The sequence below is a fragment of the Drosophila kikkawai genome, chromosome 2R (genome assembly GCF_030179895.1).
Source record: "Drosophila kikkawai strain 14028-0561.14 chromosome 2R, DkikHiC1v2, whole genome shotgun sequence".
In the NCBI taxonomy this organism is placed as follows: Eukaryota; Metazoa; Arthropoda; class Insecta; order Diptera; family Drosophilidae; genus Drosophila; species Drosophila kikkawai.
Window position 1 is genome coordinate 8,676,812 of NC_091729.1, and position 18,237 is coordinate 8,695,048.

The window sequence follows — 18,237 nt, forward strand, 5'->3', positions numbered from 1 at the left end:
AGAAGCATCTATCTATCATATATGAGGTATCGCATATCGCGTTTTCACAATATTTGTTGGATATTTTCCACTAAATCCCTCAACGAGCACTTTTAGGAAGATCCACCGTGGCGTGCAGCAATTGTGATGCGTTATTTACAGAAATAAACTGAAAATAAGCAAAAATACAAAACAAATACAAGGGCCAAAGCACAGAAGCCCCACCCCCCTCTCACCCACTGACCCTGAATAAGAACAATTTATGGTTTGCCTTTCAGTTCAGTTGAGTTCAGTTGCTGGGAACGACTTGCGTCAGATGTGTTCTTGCCGAATTTACGTATGTAAATAATTGAGTTTGGCATATGAAAGCGAATATAATTTAATTGTTTCAATAATCGCAAGAGAATATATATACCCTCGTGTCATTCTAGTTCCCTTTCTTCATATTTTAAGGGGAAAAAGTGTAGAAGGAATGATGAAAATTATATTTAATATTTCAGTGGAGTTTTGTACTTCAAACGGAGTCAAAGAAATACTCTACAGCTTTAAGAAAGTTACTATAAATTCTAAAACGTTTAAAATGGAATTGACATATAAACTTATTAAATACATTTCTGTTTAATTATGTATATATTTCATTTCTTCTTTATTTTGTAAATTAAGAGCAAAGGTCGGATTTTCGGGGAACTATTGTATTCCACTATAACCATTTGTAGTGTATCAAACCAACCAAACTCGAAAAATATCGCTTAAAAATCTTTTTTGGAGCACAAGATTCAATTTGACTGCCTTTTGCCTTAGGCTACTCGCCAAACAGAGTTTCCCTCGTTTTCCGCAAGGACTCCTGGAGTTGAGGAGGAGCTGCCAGCCAACTTTTGGGCTGACACAGAGATACAAACTCTGCTGCTCCACCGGTGCTCCCTCATGTACTTAGCATATTTGCATTAACAAGCATATATATGTATGTATATATATATACATTTTTTAGGTACTTCGCATTCATATGTCTGCAAATGATGGAGCAGGGTATTCTGGATTTAGGTGGGGGAGCAGGCCATTAAAGTTATTGATTTTCTGCCGTCTGCAATTCTGCCCTCTGGGCAACACAGTTAACCCCCGTTTGCTCCCCCGCTAGCCCGGGTATCTCCTCCACATTTAAATTAATCAACTCAATTTGCGTAAAAGTGCAGTGCGGTAGCGAGCGCTGATTATATGAACAGACAGCGATGTCAACTTGAGCGAATGGGAAGAGGTTTGGCTTTACTTTTTTTCCCCCGTTGTGCCGAAGTGCCCGTAACTCTTCTTACCCTAATAATTATGTCAGGTCTGACCGTAAAATTATGGCGCAAGGAAAAATTTTCTCCTGTTCCTTGGGCGATTTCACGGATTTCACAAATTTCGCAAAATGTTTCTTTCACGCTCCATTATCGAGGCTCGCAGATAATTGGCAATCGCAAGAACCACGGGGAATATTTAGGAAAATTATGAATTATTAATTATGGCTGCTGAGCTGAGACGGTCTTAGCACCCCTTTCATGCCCGATGTGTAAGCGCATTTGGCGTGAGAACTAATTCGCTTGTAATTTCAGGCGAGGAAAGTGGAAAATGTGAGGTTGGCCAAAGGGTTACAAACTGTAAATGACTTTCCATGCAAATTATGAAAATTATGAATACGAAATTAGTTTTGGATGATGAGCAATGAATATAGCATTTGGCAAATCTCCTTTATTGCCAAGGGGTCTGAGAAAATGCAGTAAAACTCATGTGGTTCCCTTGGTGTTGTCTATGTAATGCTACTAATTCCGAAAATAAACTTGCGTAAGCCCGATTACGCATGGAATAAAAACACAAAATGCTTAAAATTCATTTAAATTTTTCGAATAACCCATGAATCATGTTTCCCCCGCCCAAAGACATGTGTGATCACTCACTGACCCACTAAAAAACACTCTGCACATTTATTTCCATTGCAAATGAGGCATGTTTCCCTTTTTCTCTCTCTTCCAAATGAACTATTCTGTTTGCTTGTTTTGCACAGCGAATCTGAATATTAAATATAATCAAATAGGCAGCAAATGTACTCAGCTAAATCAAATAAATGACTTGTCATACGCTATGACAAATCGGACGCTTCCGCCTTCAACCCTCTCCAGACCGTTTGTCTGGGGTGTCAGAGTCACCACGCTGAACTTGGCTAAGCCCGGCCAATATTTGCCCAACAAGCTCCGAGTGGGAGTCGCAAAAGTATCAAATGTCAGTGCAGGGGTGCAGGATTCGTGGTTAGCCGAGGGAAGCCTAATTTGTTTGCACATACAAGGGTCCAGGGCAGTGGCAAACCGACTTATTTTCAAAAGGGGTTTCAAATATAAGTTTGCGGTGGTTAAAATGGTTTATTTTATAGTAATTTAGCTACTGTTTTTAGTTATTTAGGTAAAATGAATTGGGTTCTGATAATGAAAGAAATTATCCCTTTTTTATACTGACATAAAGCCAATATTAAAATATGTTAAGCTGCGCTATATATTTATTTAAGTAAGTTCCTCCTCCACACACACACACACACCCTTGGCAAAAGCGTTTGCAGCCAATTAAGTTTGCTAACGAATTGCTCTTGTCAGGACTTGGGTGAAGCGGGAACACCCCACGTCGACCATAGCACCCTCAGGTCACAATTAGCCTGTGGCTGTTTCTCTTAAGGGGGTGGAGATTTTTAGTTTTTAACCCTTAAAACGCAAAGAGGTGCTTTTATTAACGTCATTAAAGTGCTTTTTTTTTCCTCTTTATCTCGATGATTTCATTCGGGGCTAACCGAGGTGAACTGGGACAATTGAAATGGAAAGTGTCGCACATGCCGTGGCCAAAGTCAGGCTCTGACCCACCCACAAGTGCAACCCCTTGCGGATACGGATACGGTGCGTAGTTCCCGTGCAACCAGCATTCGTCAATGAAATCTGGGCAAGTCTGCTGCGAGTCCCGGCGCAATCCTCGCGGGGTGCGACCCAGACGGGCGCGCCCCTTGGCCGTCGCGGATTGTGTCGCAGGTTGATTAGAAATTCCATTAAAATTCCTTACAAAAAAATGTACGTACGGTAGCAGCCGCTCCCAGGTCCTGTTGGATGATACACTGACAATTATAATTATATATAATATATTATATATCACCACTTTTAACATATATGCAATAAACAAGGGATACAAAAGATTTGTTTGTCATATCTAAAGCTTATTTAAAGAGTTAAACAAATATGTAACTACTCATATATTTCTCATAAGAACCTCTTCGTATTTTCAATCTATTCAATGACTGAAATTTATATATACTTGGATATGTAGCTCTTCTACAATGTGTTTTCTCAGTGCATAGTTTCTTTTTAGGGTGGTTTCTTCCCAGCGATCCAACCACCCACAAGCACTGGCGAAGGGGCAACCTTAAGTTCCTCTGATATCGCGTGCGATGTCTCGCCGTCAATGACTGTACTTCCTCCTCCTTCTCCATCCCGCAACTGCTTTGTATTTCAATGTCGCTTGCCGCTGATGTCGTCTAATTAAGTCGCAAAGTGTGTCCCTGCTTGGGATTCGGATCGGGATTGGACTGATGATGTAGAGTAGAGTGCGGAGTGTGGCCCCGATAAGTGAGGCGAGCAAGTGTGGCAAGCGTGTCCAATTATCGAGTATATAATGCAGTTCACGTGTCGCTGGCTGCTATAACTGGGACTCGCACTTTAGGGCCATCTTCGCGGTAATGACAGAGATGTAATCTGAAAATAAACTGCAGTTTCTGATTTAACAAAAATAATTTATATGGTTTATCGTGGCATCAGCTTAACTTTCGATAATCTAAAAGGAAGATATGGAGACGTAGGATAAATTCTAAGTTTCGACTTTCAAAATCAAGAAGAATGGGCTTGGGCAATAAGTTTGCTTACAATTAAATATATATACTAAATATAGCAAAAGCTTATCAACAGCTAGTCGGTAATAAGTTTCACCGGATTGCATTTTCGCATTGAATATTAAATCTAAGTGCATATATTTAGCTCTACACTTTCCCCACATTGTATAATTGTTGGACATGATGATAATGTACCGTGAGTGAACAGCACATGTCGAATCCCCGCCAGCATCGCTCTCTGGAGGAAGTGAATCGCATAACCGAGGCAACAACAACCAGAGGAGCCCCGAGCGGCCCACTAACCGAAACCCCAAAACTAAAAAAACAACAATAACCACAAACCGCTGTCTGCACAGTTTCCAGGGGAAGGCTGGAGCACTGCACAGGTCTTCCACGAGTATCCCCCAAGCACTATTATCTCCATCTCCATCTTCATCATCGTCATCAACAGTGGCAAAATGTTTATTATTGCATTTTGATTTCCGCATAATGTTTTCCTTGCCTCTCTTCTTTTTTGTTTTGTTTGTTGATTCTCTTTACGTCACTGCCTCTCTTTGAGGCTCTCTTTGCCGTCATCAACCCCAAACAGCAAAAATATTGTTTTTTCGCTCAGACTTTTCTAGTTTACAGAGCGCTGTACTGTTAGCCTTAGTAAAACCCGGTATTTTTTTTACATTCCCTACCACGACTTATCTCAGATTGTGTTTGATTGGAAATTATTAACTTTGCTTAGTCGCATCTTTACATGAAAAAATAAAAATCATTAAAAATATTTAATGATTATCTATTGATTTTAATATATTTTTGCTTGCCATTAATAATTTCAATCAATGTGTTATATCTTCCTTCTAAGAGGTTTCTTTGAATAACATTTTACAAAGTCCTATGAATTGAAAACTGATTATTATTATCTTAGCGATATTTTTCGCTTAAAATAATAATAATCATTCTTTGAGTGATTAAATAAAACTCAAAAATTAATAATTAAAATTGGTTAAAAATCTAGATTTCAGCAATCATTGGTTATCCTGAAAGAGCATCCAAATTGTAGCCGATTTATATAATTTTTCTTTTTTTGCGGCTTTTCCAAGTGGATGGTTTTTTTGTTTAAAGAAAGCATTGATAATCAATTTTTACGGTCCCTGCTTTTAATATTATTAACAGCGAATCCAAGTAATTTTAAAATGATAAATTATTTATAAAGCCTCAAACGAATAAGCAAAACATCGAGAGACTTAATAATATAAGAGGAAATATTTAAAGTTTAATTTATATTATAAAAAATAATAACAAACATTAAAAAATCAAAATGAATTTATAAATTTTTAAAAATATCCACAACAACATTTACTTATTCAAATTGATAAGAACCCTGCAGTACCATTCATCAGTAATTCATCAATATACACGTCAATGTTGTTGATGAATCATTGAAGGATTTCCATACAAACTTTCTGATGAAAATAACATTGCCATTAATAATTATGTTATTTTTCCCTAACATAAAATACTTACTGCAAGTGTTTTCCATATCGATGCATTTCCGCGAATATATCGTATGTTGGAAAATCCAATTTTACTGGAGAAGCTTTTTTTATTTAATTTCTTAGGAAGCACTGAAAATACGATAAAATCTAGACTTAATTTTTATCAGAACTATAGGGTTTTCAGTTATAATATTTCACAGGGTAGTAAGACATTAGGTGCCCAACAATTTTGCATTAAAATCTCAATTTCGAAAAAAAGCGACATACGATACTTTCGCGAAAATGCGTCGATATGCATGTGTTGCTGAAAGATAAACATTTGTTTAAAAATTGAAACTATCTTTGACTTTTGGCAGCTACAATAAATAGTTCAATAGTTAATACGCAAATGACCCCGCTGATATTGTTGAGAGAGGGATAGTGAATAAGAGCTTCGACTCGGTAAAAGTTGATGTCTGCTCGTTGATGAAAAGTTGATGATATTAATGACATGTAATGCTGCAGGGATTGTGCATGGTATTGCTACGAAGTTCAACTTGGAAATGCTCCCTCCAAGTTAAGATACTCTGGGCGACAATTGGTGTGTAAATCTAAGGAAAAGACTGCCAAAATGCAAAATTCTATGAAAATTATTCAGGATATACTCCACCTTATCATCAAGCTTTTCCTGCTGTACTTGAATTGAGTTTGAACTTACCATGTCAAGGGGTTCCAAATAATCTCGTACCCTAACTTCAATAGTCTTTTTTAAGCTATCCAAGAAAACATTCAATCATTATTACATATGTAGTTAATTTGAACTTCAAATTTTGAAGTAACAGCAGGTAAGACATCTTCGTTTTTTACGATTTTATTTATTCTAAAAAGAAAACTACAAGATATTTACAAAGAAGTAGCATTTCATTATTTCACCAAATTATACTTTTCCTGTTTACCTATACGAATTTCGGTGGGCGAGTTGCGGAGACACCCAAGTATTATGTTTCCAGTATTCAGCAACAAGCTGTTAAAGGGGAAGACTGATTTCCACCTCCTGTTTACCTGCCGCACGCTCACCTTGGCAGCTGCTAACAGCACGAGGCGACGGCTACTTACAACTGCAGCAACAGCTGCTGTTGGCTAACAGTGCGCTGTTAGCGTCAACCCTCTACTGCGGACCGGATCGGGCCTCGAGACTCTCGCATTCAGTTGTATCTCGACCAGCACTCGATGTGGACGTTCCGAGCGGATACTTGATTTGGCAGTGTCTTCGGCGTTAGGGCCCCGCGCGTAACTTTTCGCGTAATTTTTTTGGCTGGACATTTTTGTGGATACTTGATGAAATAGCCGGAGCAACAACAAATTAGCAGAAGCGAACAGATGCCGTCAGACATATAAATACGGCAAATGAGGAGTGTTTTTTGTGCTTTTGCTGCCCCAAAAGTTTCGAATGCAAAGTGACCAAGTGTGTTAGTCATCATACAGGTTATTTATGTGCTAAAATGCAAATGCAAACTAATAAAGTGCGGCCGAGGAAGCCAATAAGTGCAAATATAAATAAATAAATAAGCAAGAGATACTACGTGGAACGGCAAGGCGCACGAGAAGGATTACCCGAACGGCAGCGAACACAAACAGCGCAAAAATAGCAAATACCAAAAGCAACAGCAAACTCTTTTCATTGCCAACACGCGCTGCCAGAGGCTAGCGAAAAACCAACGCGCAGAAAAGCCGCTTAGGGCGAAAACAGAAGCAACAGTTGCAGTTTTGTGCTAAAATGCTGGCGGTCAAGAACTTCTTCCTGCCGGAGCGAGCCAAGGCTCCGGAGACTCCGCAGCGATTCTCCCGGATGCCCGAGGCCTTCCTCCGGTCCATTCGAAGGCGCTCCCTGCGCGTGAAGCGCGCCAAAAGCTTGGTGGTGCCCGATCGCAGGGAGAAACGCAAATCAGGTGAGGTACAGTGTCGATGTAATGCGACAGATATGGGGAATGTGGGTTAAAGATACATCAAATAATTAAAAATTTTATAAGAAAATAAGAAGATTCTAAGACTATATAGCAGTAGTAAAATGGCAATCTCGCTCAACTCTAGAAATCTTTCTATTGAAAATATTTATATTATCAAGTCAATTAGTTTGTCCAAAACCCCACCTTAAGTTATCCCTGTTTGCAAGCTACTTTCATCATTAACTTTAGCCTTTCTGTCAATTAAAATATTTAATAATTATTGCTTTGTAACTTAAAATACTACTGGCCCCGCTTAGTAGCTAAATACATTTTATACAATTTCGTTAATTACTTTAGGCGAAACAAGAAAATCGTAAAGCAATGACCTTGTACGCCAGCTTCATTAGCCTTTAATGTGCAGCCGTCCAACTAAACTCCATTTCAACTCTATTAAAGTGAACAAAACAAAAAGTATACAAATATAAATAGATAAAGCTGAAAACCTTTTGAATATGGCACATCGCGTGTCATGTGTCAAAGTGTGAGGCAAACTTTAGGTGTTGCAAGTAACGAATATAATGCAATTTGGCATAGTTTCCCTTTGATACTTCCTCAGTTCCGACTGAGGCTTATTATGCCAGAGTTATGACACCATTATGTCTTATTTTGCATGAAAACTTCAAATAAACAAAAGTTGCAAAACCGTATTGTTTCCATCAAATCACCAAGCGAAGTGAAGAGGAGTGAAAGGTCGATAAAACAGCGGAAAGCGAAAGTTCGGGGTAAATTTGGCCACAAAGGGAAGTTCAATAGGGGAAGGTGGCTTTTGTCAGACTTGTAACAGTGACTTACATTCGTATGTTTTCGGCATTGACTTCCAGTAGCCGTGACAACGGACCGAGGAAAGTTTGTCCACCTCTCACTTTGCCACTTATTTAGCATGCAATTATCGATTCTCGAATAATGCGGGTCGAGAAGCGGCCGAGAAGCCGACACATTGCAGCCAATGCCAAATGCCTCTTAATGACGCAAATACAGAGAAGGAGGTGGATCAGCGGATGGGTGGAAGGTTCCTCTGCCACAACACGACACTTGGGGATGGGATGCCAGATGAAGAGCTGACAAGAAACTTGGTTTCTGGGTCTGGTAAATGTGTCAACAGGTTCTCGCCACTGGCAGAGATCTATCCAAAAGATTACTTGATTGATCTGCAGTCCGATATGTGAGATTAAAGGGGGGATACATCATCGTTTGTTAGGGCCATGAATCACTGTGTGGGTATTCTTCTTATTCTTATACCATCAGAACAAGTTTACAAAAATAAATGTATTTTTTTGGGGTTTACAAACAGCTCTTTTTCCCCAAGGAGGTCCATTGACTTTAAAATATTTTGCTTTATAGCTTACTTTGCAATCAGTTTATACATAGATAGCTTATCAATGGCGAAATCTTAGTCATGTGTGTTCTCTGGAAGACTTGTGTATACCCTAAGGAACAATATACTTAAATCTATACCCCATTCCCTGATAGCTTTCTATTTTTATCGCTGACAGCTTTTATTTCTTTGTTATAATGCAATTACTGTTCTTGCATTCTTTTCTGTGTGGAGATATTATTCCTGATCGGCTCATTAATTTCGACTCAAATCGCAAATTCCATTCGGAATAGCATTACAATAGAATGTATTGGGGTTCGTGTTATACTCTGCTTTTGCAGTAATTTTTGCTACCAATGATAAAGGCGTTAAGTCGCCTCATGTATTGATAAGATAAGGAATGAATTTCCTTTCTTTAATGAGGCCCATATACATAGTTGTTCTATTTATTTCCGTTCATTTAGTTTGTTTAATTAAAAGGCGTCGTTCTAACCCCCAAAAGTGATAAGTTTTAGAGCCCAGATAAGCCAGGTACGCTGAGTGAATACGAAATACCTGGGATAGATGACTTTTCAAAGACCTTGGACAGCCTTTCGCTTGAAAGACCCCAAAGTGGACGGATCTAAACGTTTTATTGCGATTTGCAAGCTATTTCAATCTGTTCCACGCAACACTTTTCCCTATGTTTTGTGTATTTTTTATTTGTTTTGTATTCTTTTTTCCTGTTTTTGTATACGTACCGTTTTTATATCTTTGGCCGCCCCGTGCACTCAACGCTTAAACAAGATAAATAAAGAGTCAACAACAACGGCGAAATAATACGCTCAACACATTTTGTGCGAAATACAAACACAAACATAGCCCACGAAATATAGAACGTTTTTACGAACGAAAAAAGAAGAACTCATATGATTAAAATTAAAACGCAATTGTATTTGCCTGGGGCACACACGAGTGTGTGAACGAACACATGGATCTGCATACTGTATCTATGCGGAGATGGCAATCCAGTTGATGGGCACATGAGATCATGGCACATTAGCTTCCCGACCCAGACGAGGAGTGACCTCAACTTGGGTGGGGATTTTTGTGGGAAAGTTTGTCTAAGAAGGTCTTCAATTACATTTTGGCACACCGACTTTAGTCTCGTTCGATCTTCTGCCCACTCCTTGACCCTTGAGGACCCACAGAGATGCGTCAACTTCCTCAACGACTCTCACGCGTGCCCTTAATTAGCATCCACAAGTTCTGACTGAATGTATGTATGAGTGATGAAGTCTCTGCATTCACAGTTAAATTAATGACCCGCCCACATTAATTAACAGCCGCCCACCACACCACTAACAACACAAGCATAGATCAGTATTTGGCAAACCTTAAAAGGCAGCTCGACTTTTGGTTTCATAGCTGATTTTGGTCAGAACCAGCTCTTGAGTCATCGGATTATATTGTTCGAAGTGTCACCTCTTAGACGGTGTCAATCATGGAGCGAGTCTCGATCGGAGGGGTTCATCGATCGGTTCTATTAACCATTAATCATTCGCACTCCACGGTCACAGACAATCCAAACAAGAGACCGGGATGCTTCTTTATATGGCTCGCTCTCTAAATGGCGTTAACGCACGCGCCGCCTTTTAGACTCCACTTTAAATGCACCTTTTCCTATTCGGCATCTTTTTAACTGTGGCGAACACGCCCTATAATTATCTATCTTTATTTTCCACATAGTTTTTGAAAAGCGAAAACTCGGGATAACATGTAATTAATGAAGTTTTATGATCTCTCGCAGTACTTTCTCATAAAAATATGATAATTTCTGTGCGTATCTAGTTTATGATGTCTCTATCTTGGATGATAATATCATATTATTAATAGTTTGAAATTGAGGCATTTCTTTCCTTGAGCAAGTCATCTAAGGCAGATGGAAATACTTTTTAATATTTCCAGTCTTGTGTTGTAATATAATGAGATGTAATTAATTAAAAAGGAAAAGCTTGTCTTAACTAAAGACTAGATTTAAACGTAATACTATTCAACTTATTTTCTCTAAACATCACCTTAAAGGCATTAAAACAAGCCAAGCTGAACTTCCTTTTCTCCCACGCCTTCGGCTTTTCTTCAGGGTGTTCCAAGATATCAAACCAATTTGTTGATCATCCCGACTTTGGGCTGGGAAAATGCACACATGCCATCGACCATGACGAAAATCAAGCGATCGGGCCTTACTTAAGAAAACTGTTCCCATCCAAGCTGGGAGACTATTCAAATTTATTTCGACACTTTTTCCAACAACAACAACAACAACGGAAAACAAATTTGCGTATTTTCAATTAAATCATATGAAGACGATTCTCCCCTCTTCCCGTCCAACAAACAGACAGAAAACCTGTCAAATGGCAAAGGAAAATGGAGAAAAATTTAAATGCATTTGCCTGTAATGAGAAAATAGCTGGAAAATATGCAAATTAGACGACAACCGACACGTTTCAAACGCCGCTTCCGCCTCAAACAGTGGGACACTTGTTGGGAAAACAAAAATACCTATCTATCCACCACCAAAGTGCGTCAATCGAGGTGGTTGGAGTTTTCTCCCCAAATATAGCTAGCCAGCTAGGAGGAAAGCCGGCAGCAGGTTTATTGGTCAACTCCATTCAGAATGCAAAGTGTATCTAAACACAACAATCAAATTTTGAATAGCCAGTTGCCTGCCCAAAGGGGGGATTGCATTTTCGTTGTGCTTCGTTCCGAGCTCGCTCTGGCCCTGGCCCTTTGTTTCCCGAATTCCAAAAGCCCCATCCAGAATTTCATATAAGGGAACGGCCAACGCATGTGGAAACGGAAGTTCTTATTTAGGTTTTAGTAGCGCTCCGCTTCAGTCTAAGGTTTAATGCCCATTGAAATTCAAATGCCGAGCTTGACACCGCCAAATTGTTGCTGGTGCCGGGGGGCGCTTCCACAGAGTAATAAAATTCCAACATAATTTTTACAATGGCACTTCCAGGGCTGTAGTTAGTTGAGTGATGTGTGTACCCTCTTGGGAGGCAAGCCCTTCCTCATAGCATTGATTTCCTTTCGCCTTGGCCGAAAGTTCAGTCACACTCTAGTTATTACCCCGTCTTACGTGATTCTTTCAACATAACCAGTTCTCACTCGCATTTTTGGATGCTTTGTGGGCAGTTGTCTGATCTCCGTTTCTGCTGGAGAGACCGATATATCTACACTATCCTACACCGCACTGCGGGTTCTCTGATCAGATTACAAGCACCACAAACATAAAGTATTGACTTTAATGGGGAATGATCATTACATTCGTAAAAGTATTTGATATGGGTGAAGTGGCGGTAAAAAGGTGGTTAAAGGGATATCTAAGATAAGACGAAGCGTAGTAAGACAAGATTATGTCTATGAAGTCTATGAAACAAAATGGCGTGTTTCATAATCAATATAAATGTTATTTACTATTGATTGCGAAATATCGTTATAAAGGACTTCAAATTGCTCATTGGCTTCGACTTAAAACCTGCTGTTTAGTGTAATTCAATACCCTCCTCATATGGGGCCGTGCATTGGCGTATGACTGATAGCAGTGAGTTACTGCCGCTTGGTGTATCTTGGCAGAAACACAAACAACGGCTAATGGCCAAGGAGTCATTGAACCGCTAAAAGACAGTGGGCCAAGCAGCCGCAGCAGATCGGAGCTGCCCACGGCTGGAATTCTTTCAACACGTTCAAAAAACTTTGGAGAGACGGAAGAAAACCAGAAGAAAATTCTGGCAAAATTCAGAAAATTCAGACTGAGAGATGCGAACGCACACGATGCGACACTCACGTAGAAAATCACCGAAAAACGGCCATAAATAAGATTGTAATGGACGGAGGATGGAGGAGCCACTGCCAGAACAATGGTCATCATAATTTTTTTGCTCCGAAAAGAGAAAAGATGTAAACGAGCTGGTCGGGCGACAATGGCAGATGAGTTGAGATTCTAGGTAACTGGCCATGAAGCAAACTACTGCTAAGGAGGCTGCCGAAGGAGCGAGAGCCGGGAAAAGTAAAAGTAAGCAGTTTAATTTGTTGCGCCTGAGCGACTAGAAAAGCGGAAAGGAAAGGAACTGAAGGGAAAGGAAAAGTCAGCTGGTCAGTTGGTCAGCAGTCGGTGATCGTGGAATATTATTGGCCAGCTGCTTGTTCTCTGTCTAATGAGGCGCCTGACCATTCCAAATCAATTTAATTACAGCGAAATTTATGAGACACAAATGACGTCCATTCAGTCCTCGGAAGATCTGCCACTTCGTATTCCCATTTGGGTTTTTAGCAAACCCCAACCGCAGAAAGGAAACCTCAGGAGCGGAGACAGACAATCAAATGCTCATCATTGACAATCTCACCGCATAAATATTAAACACAAATACGATTCCTATTTTATTTTATTTGATTTTACGACCGACCATCGGCCGCTGCGCAAGAGCAGCTGAAAAGTACGAATCCCGGGAAAAATCCCATTTCCCTCCGCACTTTCCTTTCATTTTTTCCTGGCTTTCTTCCTCGGATTTTCTCCCGTCTTTTGTCTCGGGGACTGACACTTCATAAATATGTCATATTTAATAGAGTACTGTGAGCTACTGAGGAAACGAGCGAGTAAGTGAAGGAAGCCACCGAGCAACCACCAGGAGATGGTGTCCTGCCAGTCCCCGGGCTCTCGTTCTCTCACTTGCTTTCTCCTCTGCCTTTGTCGACTTTTGATTGACTCGCACGAGCTGAAAAGATTTTCCTGCCGGGTGTCATTTTTTTGCGCTTTTTTTCGATCGAAAAAAATGTACTTTTCGGGAGGGAAACGATTTTGAGGAAAAAATGATACGAATTTTTCCGGGATCTTTGTAAGATGATATTGGGGACGCAATCATGTCATAAATTTGACATTTAATCGGTTTGGGTTGCGTATGTGAACATTTAAATTTACAGAGAAAATCGTTCATCATGACTCAATTCCTTACAAAAGTTTATTGGGTAAGGTTTAAATATCAGCTGTGAAGTCATCTGAAATTCGAAAGAAGAAGTAAATGCTAGATTAGATTGTTTTTGATAAGGTAAAAAAGTGGACTAAGTAGAAACGTTCTCAAAAAAGGAAGTAACTTTGTAGATAACTAAATTATTTTCCATTAAAAATCCAGTTTATTTTATTTATATGACTTGAGCATAAATTTCTAATAGTTTGGGGACTGTATCTGTAGTGCATGGGACTGATTTGAGGAATAAGTTGAGACTGATAAGGAAGACTCGCTTTTACGCCGCACTTCCCCCATTGAGTGGAGGGTCTTTAACTGCTGAACGATAAGGAATCGTAGCTTTCCGCCTGGTGATTTCTCTTTATTAGGTCTCTGTTACCTTTTTATTATTTTACCGCCTCGTGTTTTGCAATTACTTTTCACTGTATGCGCATGATAAATGAGTTTCGACACAGAAACAAATTCAGTTCGGCCCCAAAACTGATAAACGAACCCAAAATAAAAAGCCCAGGGAAAAAAAGAGTCAACAAAGAAACCGTCTGTCTATGCCTATATAAACAGTGATATATTTTTTGTTCTGGGTGCAAATGAGAACGAGTTTGCTGAGAAATGGCAAAATGGAGTACGGCATTGAGGAGCAGCCGCGAAGATGCTTTATTACCTGAGGACACAAATAAATCTCTGGGCCAATGGCAGCATCCCGAGAAGAGCCTCCTTAAGGGTTCGAAAACCCCTTTAACCCTTTTGAAAGGCTCGGGGCGTGGTCTTACGAGGGCCTGCGCCTCGTGTGTGACCTTCGACGGAGCTTGGACATCTCCTCAATTCAATTTATCAAAATCCATCCAACACATGCTCCACTCCGAGAGATCTTTGAGAGATCTGTCCAATTACTTGCTCGCCGCCATCTGTTTATTTGTTTGTTTGGATGTTCGCACATCGGCTAATGATGCGTGAATTTCTGTGTCAATTATGATTGTTTTCGCCGGATTTCTGGGCGATGAAGTCATGTTCTTGAATCCGCATTTCCATGCGGAATATGTGACTGCACGTGACACGAGTCATATGTAACTGGCGGATACCGTTTCAGGTACACACCCATCCCCATGCCATCCATGCATCCCTCTCACGTTGCGTGACGCTGATGATGCCCCGGGGGCGAACCTTGAAGTGTCGCAATCATTCGTGCAGAACTGTTCTCCTCTCCTCTCGAAAAACAACAGTTGGACGGAGCGGTCGGTGTCGGACGGAGCCCCCGCCGACGTACAAGTTATTGTTTTGTTTGTTTTGACTTGTAATTAATCGCAAAATGTAACTGCTACTGTACGTTTCTATTTCGAAATAGAATAGGGGGGATTGCTGCCGAAAAGTGGCAAGCATATCAGTTTTTTAAGGTTTTAAAGTATGATAATGTTCATCTTCTAACAAGCCACATTTGACTCTCTTTTATACACTTTGAAAACAATCTTGAAATTTAGCAAATACAGCTGCAATTGCTAATGTTACTTTCAGTGTACTCGATCATCTTTCCCTGTATTTATTCATTATTTTTGTTGCCTTTTCCTGTCTGCGACATCCTCCTGCGACTTTGCCTTCGCCTGCTCCTCTTGTAATCTTGTTTGTGCGATCGCCCTTTTTGCCCCGAATCATTTGTGGGCCTTGCTAATTTTCTTTGCCTTTTGTCGCTCCCAGATAGAGAGAGAGAGAGCGACCGAGGATGGGAATAGGTAGTTCACCTTCGCCTCCATCTCGCTCTATGCCACCAGTCGCCGTGATCTTCTTTCTCCGATCTCTGGGCAAACACAAAAAGAAAGTAAATCAGATTTTGGAGCAGATGTGCAGAATGTACACAGGCAACGGGCATTTGAATCGTGAAAGGTACTCGTAGCGTCCGAACTCCAGTGCCAAGATCGCAAGGGAAGAAGGCAGTTGGATTTGGGACAGGCGAGGTCCAGAGATTTATGGCCTGCTGTTTACCAGATCTTCGAGACTGGACGACACACTGTCGACACGACCAGCCTACCTAAATATTTTCGTAGGCCCCATGCAAATATCCCACTCGCATACATTTGATTTATTCCAGAGATCTGGCGCTATTCATAAATGTACGTATGAAGGGCGCGGCAAATGAAAAATATTCCTTTATTATGGTTATGGCTTATTAAAATCTCATTATTTGACCATTTATGGGCATGCCTGGAAGTATCAAAACATCCGTAGAGCAATTCAATGGGATGATCTATTGATGGCCGCTTGTGGGATCTAATTGCGTGAGTTGTTATTCCAGGCTGCGGTGTCCCAGCTTTTATTCAGAAGGTTCGCTCATAGCCAATGAATACTTTGGAATACTTTGGTCGCATTTGATGTTTTTATCAATTCCCTTCCGGTTTTATGGTCTTGTGTTTCAGCTGCGATGACAGTTCAAAATGCTCCTCGTTGTGGCTACCGTAAACAACTAAACGCTTATAAACATTTTACGACTATTCCTTGGCCAATCCTTGGCGCCTCCTGCTCAAATAAAATTAATGTACATGTTTTTCTTGGATGCATGGCACGCTTCTTGGTGATAAAAAACTCAGCCTGGTTTGGTTTCGTCCAGTTCGGTTACAGCAGCTGTCAGTCATAAAACTAAGCCATCTATATCTTCAAGTTTCGGGTCACAAGGTCGGTCACCTGGCTGTTTGTTGTTCGGGGAACATGTTTCCAGAGAGCAAGAGAAAGAGTGAGTTGGAATGCCGGAAAGGGATATGAAAATTTCCGTATTGTTCGCTAATTAAAATGCTTAACCCACATCAAGAGCCGTAAATCCCGAGCACGGGCAAGGGGCGGGGTGGGGTGGCTGCCTTCGTCTTATCGCCTCAATGGCAAAAGTGTATAAACACAAACAAACAAAACTAGGAAACATAAAGGAAAGGAAAACAAATCCCAACCAACAGGAACCCCTTCTCCGGACACTTTCTCCCAAGAACAAGAAATGGGAATGGAAATGCTAGACTAGGAAATCGAACCTCTTTCGGACTGCAGCTAGTTTGCATACGTAATTATGTTGGGAATTTTGACAACGATGGCGACATTTGACATGAGTTTGAGTAACGATCCCAGAGAGATAAAGAGATGCAGCCAGGAGGGATAGCCGCAGCCAAAGGGTTGCCCCGGCCTGGCTGGCGGTTTGAACTTCACACATAAGCCGATCGCCATCCCGCTCCGGATCCCTATTCCGATCTCGATCCCGATTCCGAGGCCTCGGGGCGATGGTTAACCCCCCAGCCCATCCGATCCCATCCCAGCCAGCGTCAGACATTTGACATCATTAGTCAAACTTAAAGACGCATTTGTAACTGGCTTGTAACTTTAAGCGCTTTAGGCTAATGACGAGCCATTAATTAGGCGGGCTCGTCTCTGGCCGCCTGCAATTTGTTACAATTCGAGCACTGAGAACCGAAAGAAGCGGGAACCAGTCTTCCGCGTCTCCTCCGGCTCAGTACCCGACGCCATCTTTGATCCGAAAACCATTCCCATTTACCTTTAGGGGCATGCAAATTGCAAAACCGCGCTAATTTTACTCTTGGCCGGCGTGTGCATATCGCTTTCAATTGAGTTTAACAATTGAAATGCGCCGCCGCTGCTCCTGGCCCAGATTTATTTCGGTATTCGGCATATTCCCAGTATTATATAACACAAAAGGCATATTTATTTCATTTTAATTTGTAATTTTGCGCTCTGGTCAGCAAGGCAACAGTGCAAACCAGTTGAACTTGTCTTGTCTGCCGCTGTCCATCGTCTTAGTCGATTAACAAGCGGCAGGAAAACAAGTTTCCGCCGTAAGACAACCCCTTGAGACGGACGGATCCATATCCATGTCCATGTCCATGGCCATGTCCCTGTCGCTGTCGTTGTCGTTGTCCATCTACCCGGGAGAGGGGCTGCCTCTGTGTTTACTTACGCAACTCTTAACAACTCATAATAGAGCAATTTTCACGTGCGAGTCCTCTGCCGAGTGCAGTAAATCATCGCTGGTCAGCCATTGTCACTCCTTCTTCCCTAGGATCCTGGGGTGGCTCAAGAGAGGAGTATCCCCCTTGCGTGAAGTGAAATTGATCGCGAGCACTTGGAAGTCTAATGGCTCGGGCTTGGACTCTCGCTCTTGGGAAGATTTATGGTGGCACCTCTGTGGGCTTTTCATTTTTCTCCCAACAGATAGTCACACTCGGGCGTGAAGTGCACCGTAAATCCTCCTGCCGAGCAGGAGCCTCTAAAGCTCAGCCACAAGCAGCTGGGTTTGCTCAGGCATCAGAGCCGCTTCAATTAGCTACCTATTCGTGGACCATTTCGCAACCTTGGGCCCAGCTGACGCAGGGAATTCTCGATCTTAAGTCTGATTGAGTGACTGCGACTTGACAATGAGCTAATTTAAATCAGAAAAGTGTTCGAGCAAACTGACAATTTAAAAGTTTTTGCACGGGGGAACACATAAGGCAGACACAAGACAGCAAACAATTGCCGAAAATTGAAAAGGAAGCTTCCTGGCAAACATTCCTGCTGTCAATCAAGGGCGGCTGCTAAGAATACACCAGAA

General features: G+C 41.1%; 1 protein-coding gene across 2 annotated transcripts in view; it reads left to right on the forward strand.

The window, feature by feature from the left end:
- Window positions 1–18,237, forward strand: part of CenG1A (Centaurin gamma 1A) — a 58,087-nt gene that overhangs the window by 31,284 nt on the left and 8,566 nt on the right. Inside the window, exon 1 of one of the 2 annotated variants that reach the window (XM_017181830.2) lies at window positions 6,562–7,286. The exons of the other annotated variant lie outside the window; for it this stretch is intronic. Coding sequence (XP_017037319.1) covers window positions 7,115–7,286 — 172 coding nt within the window. The 5' untranslated portion in view covers window positions 6,562–7,114. Of the gene's footprint in view, window positions 1–6,561; window positions 7,287–18,237 lie in introns of those variants that run through there. 2 annotated transcript variants of the gene reach the window in all.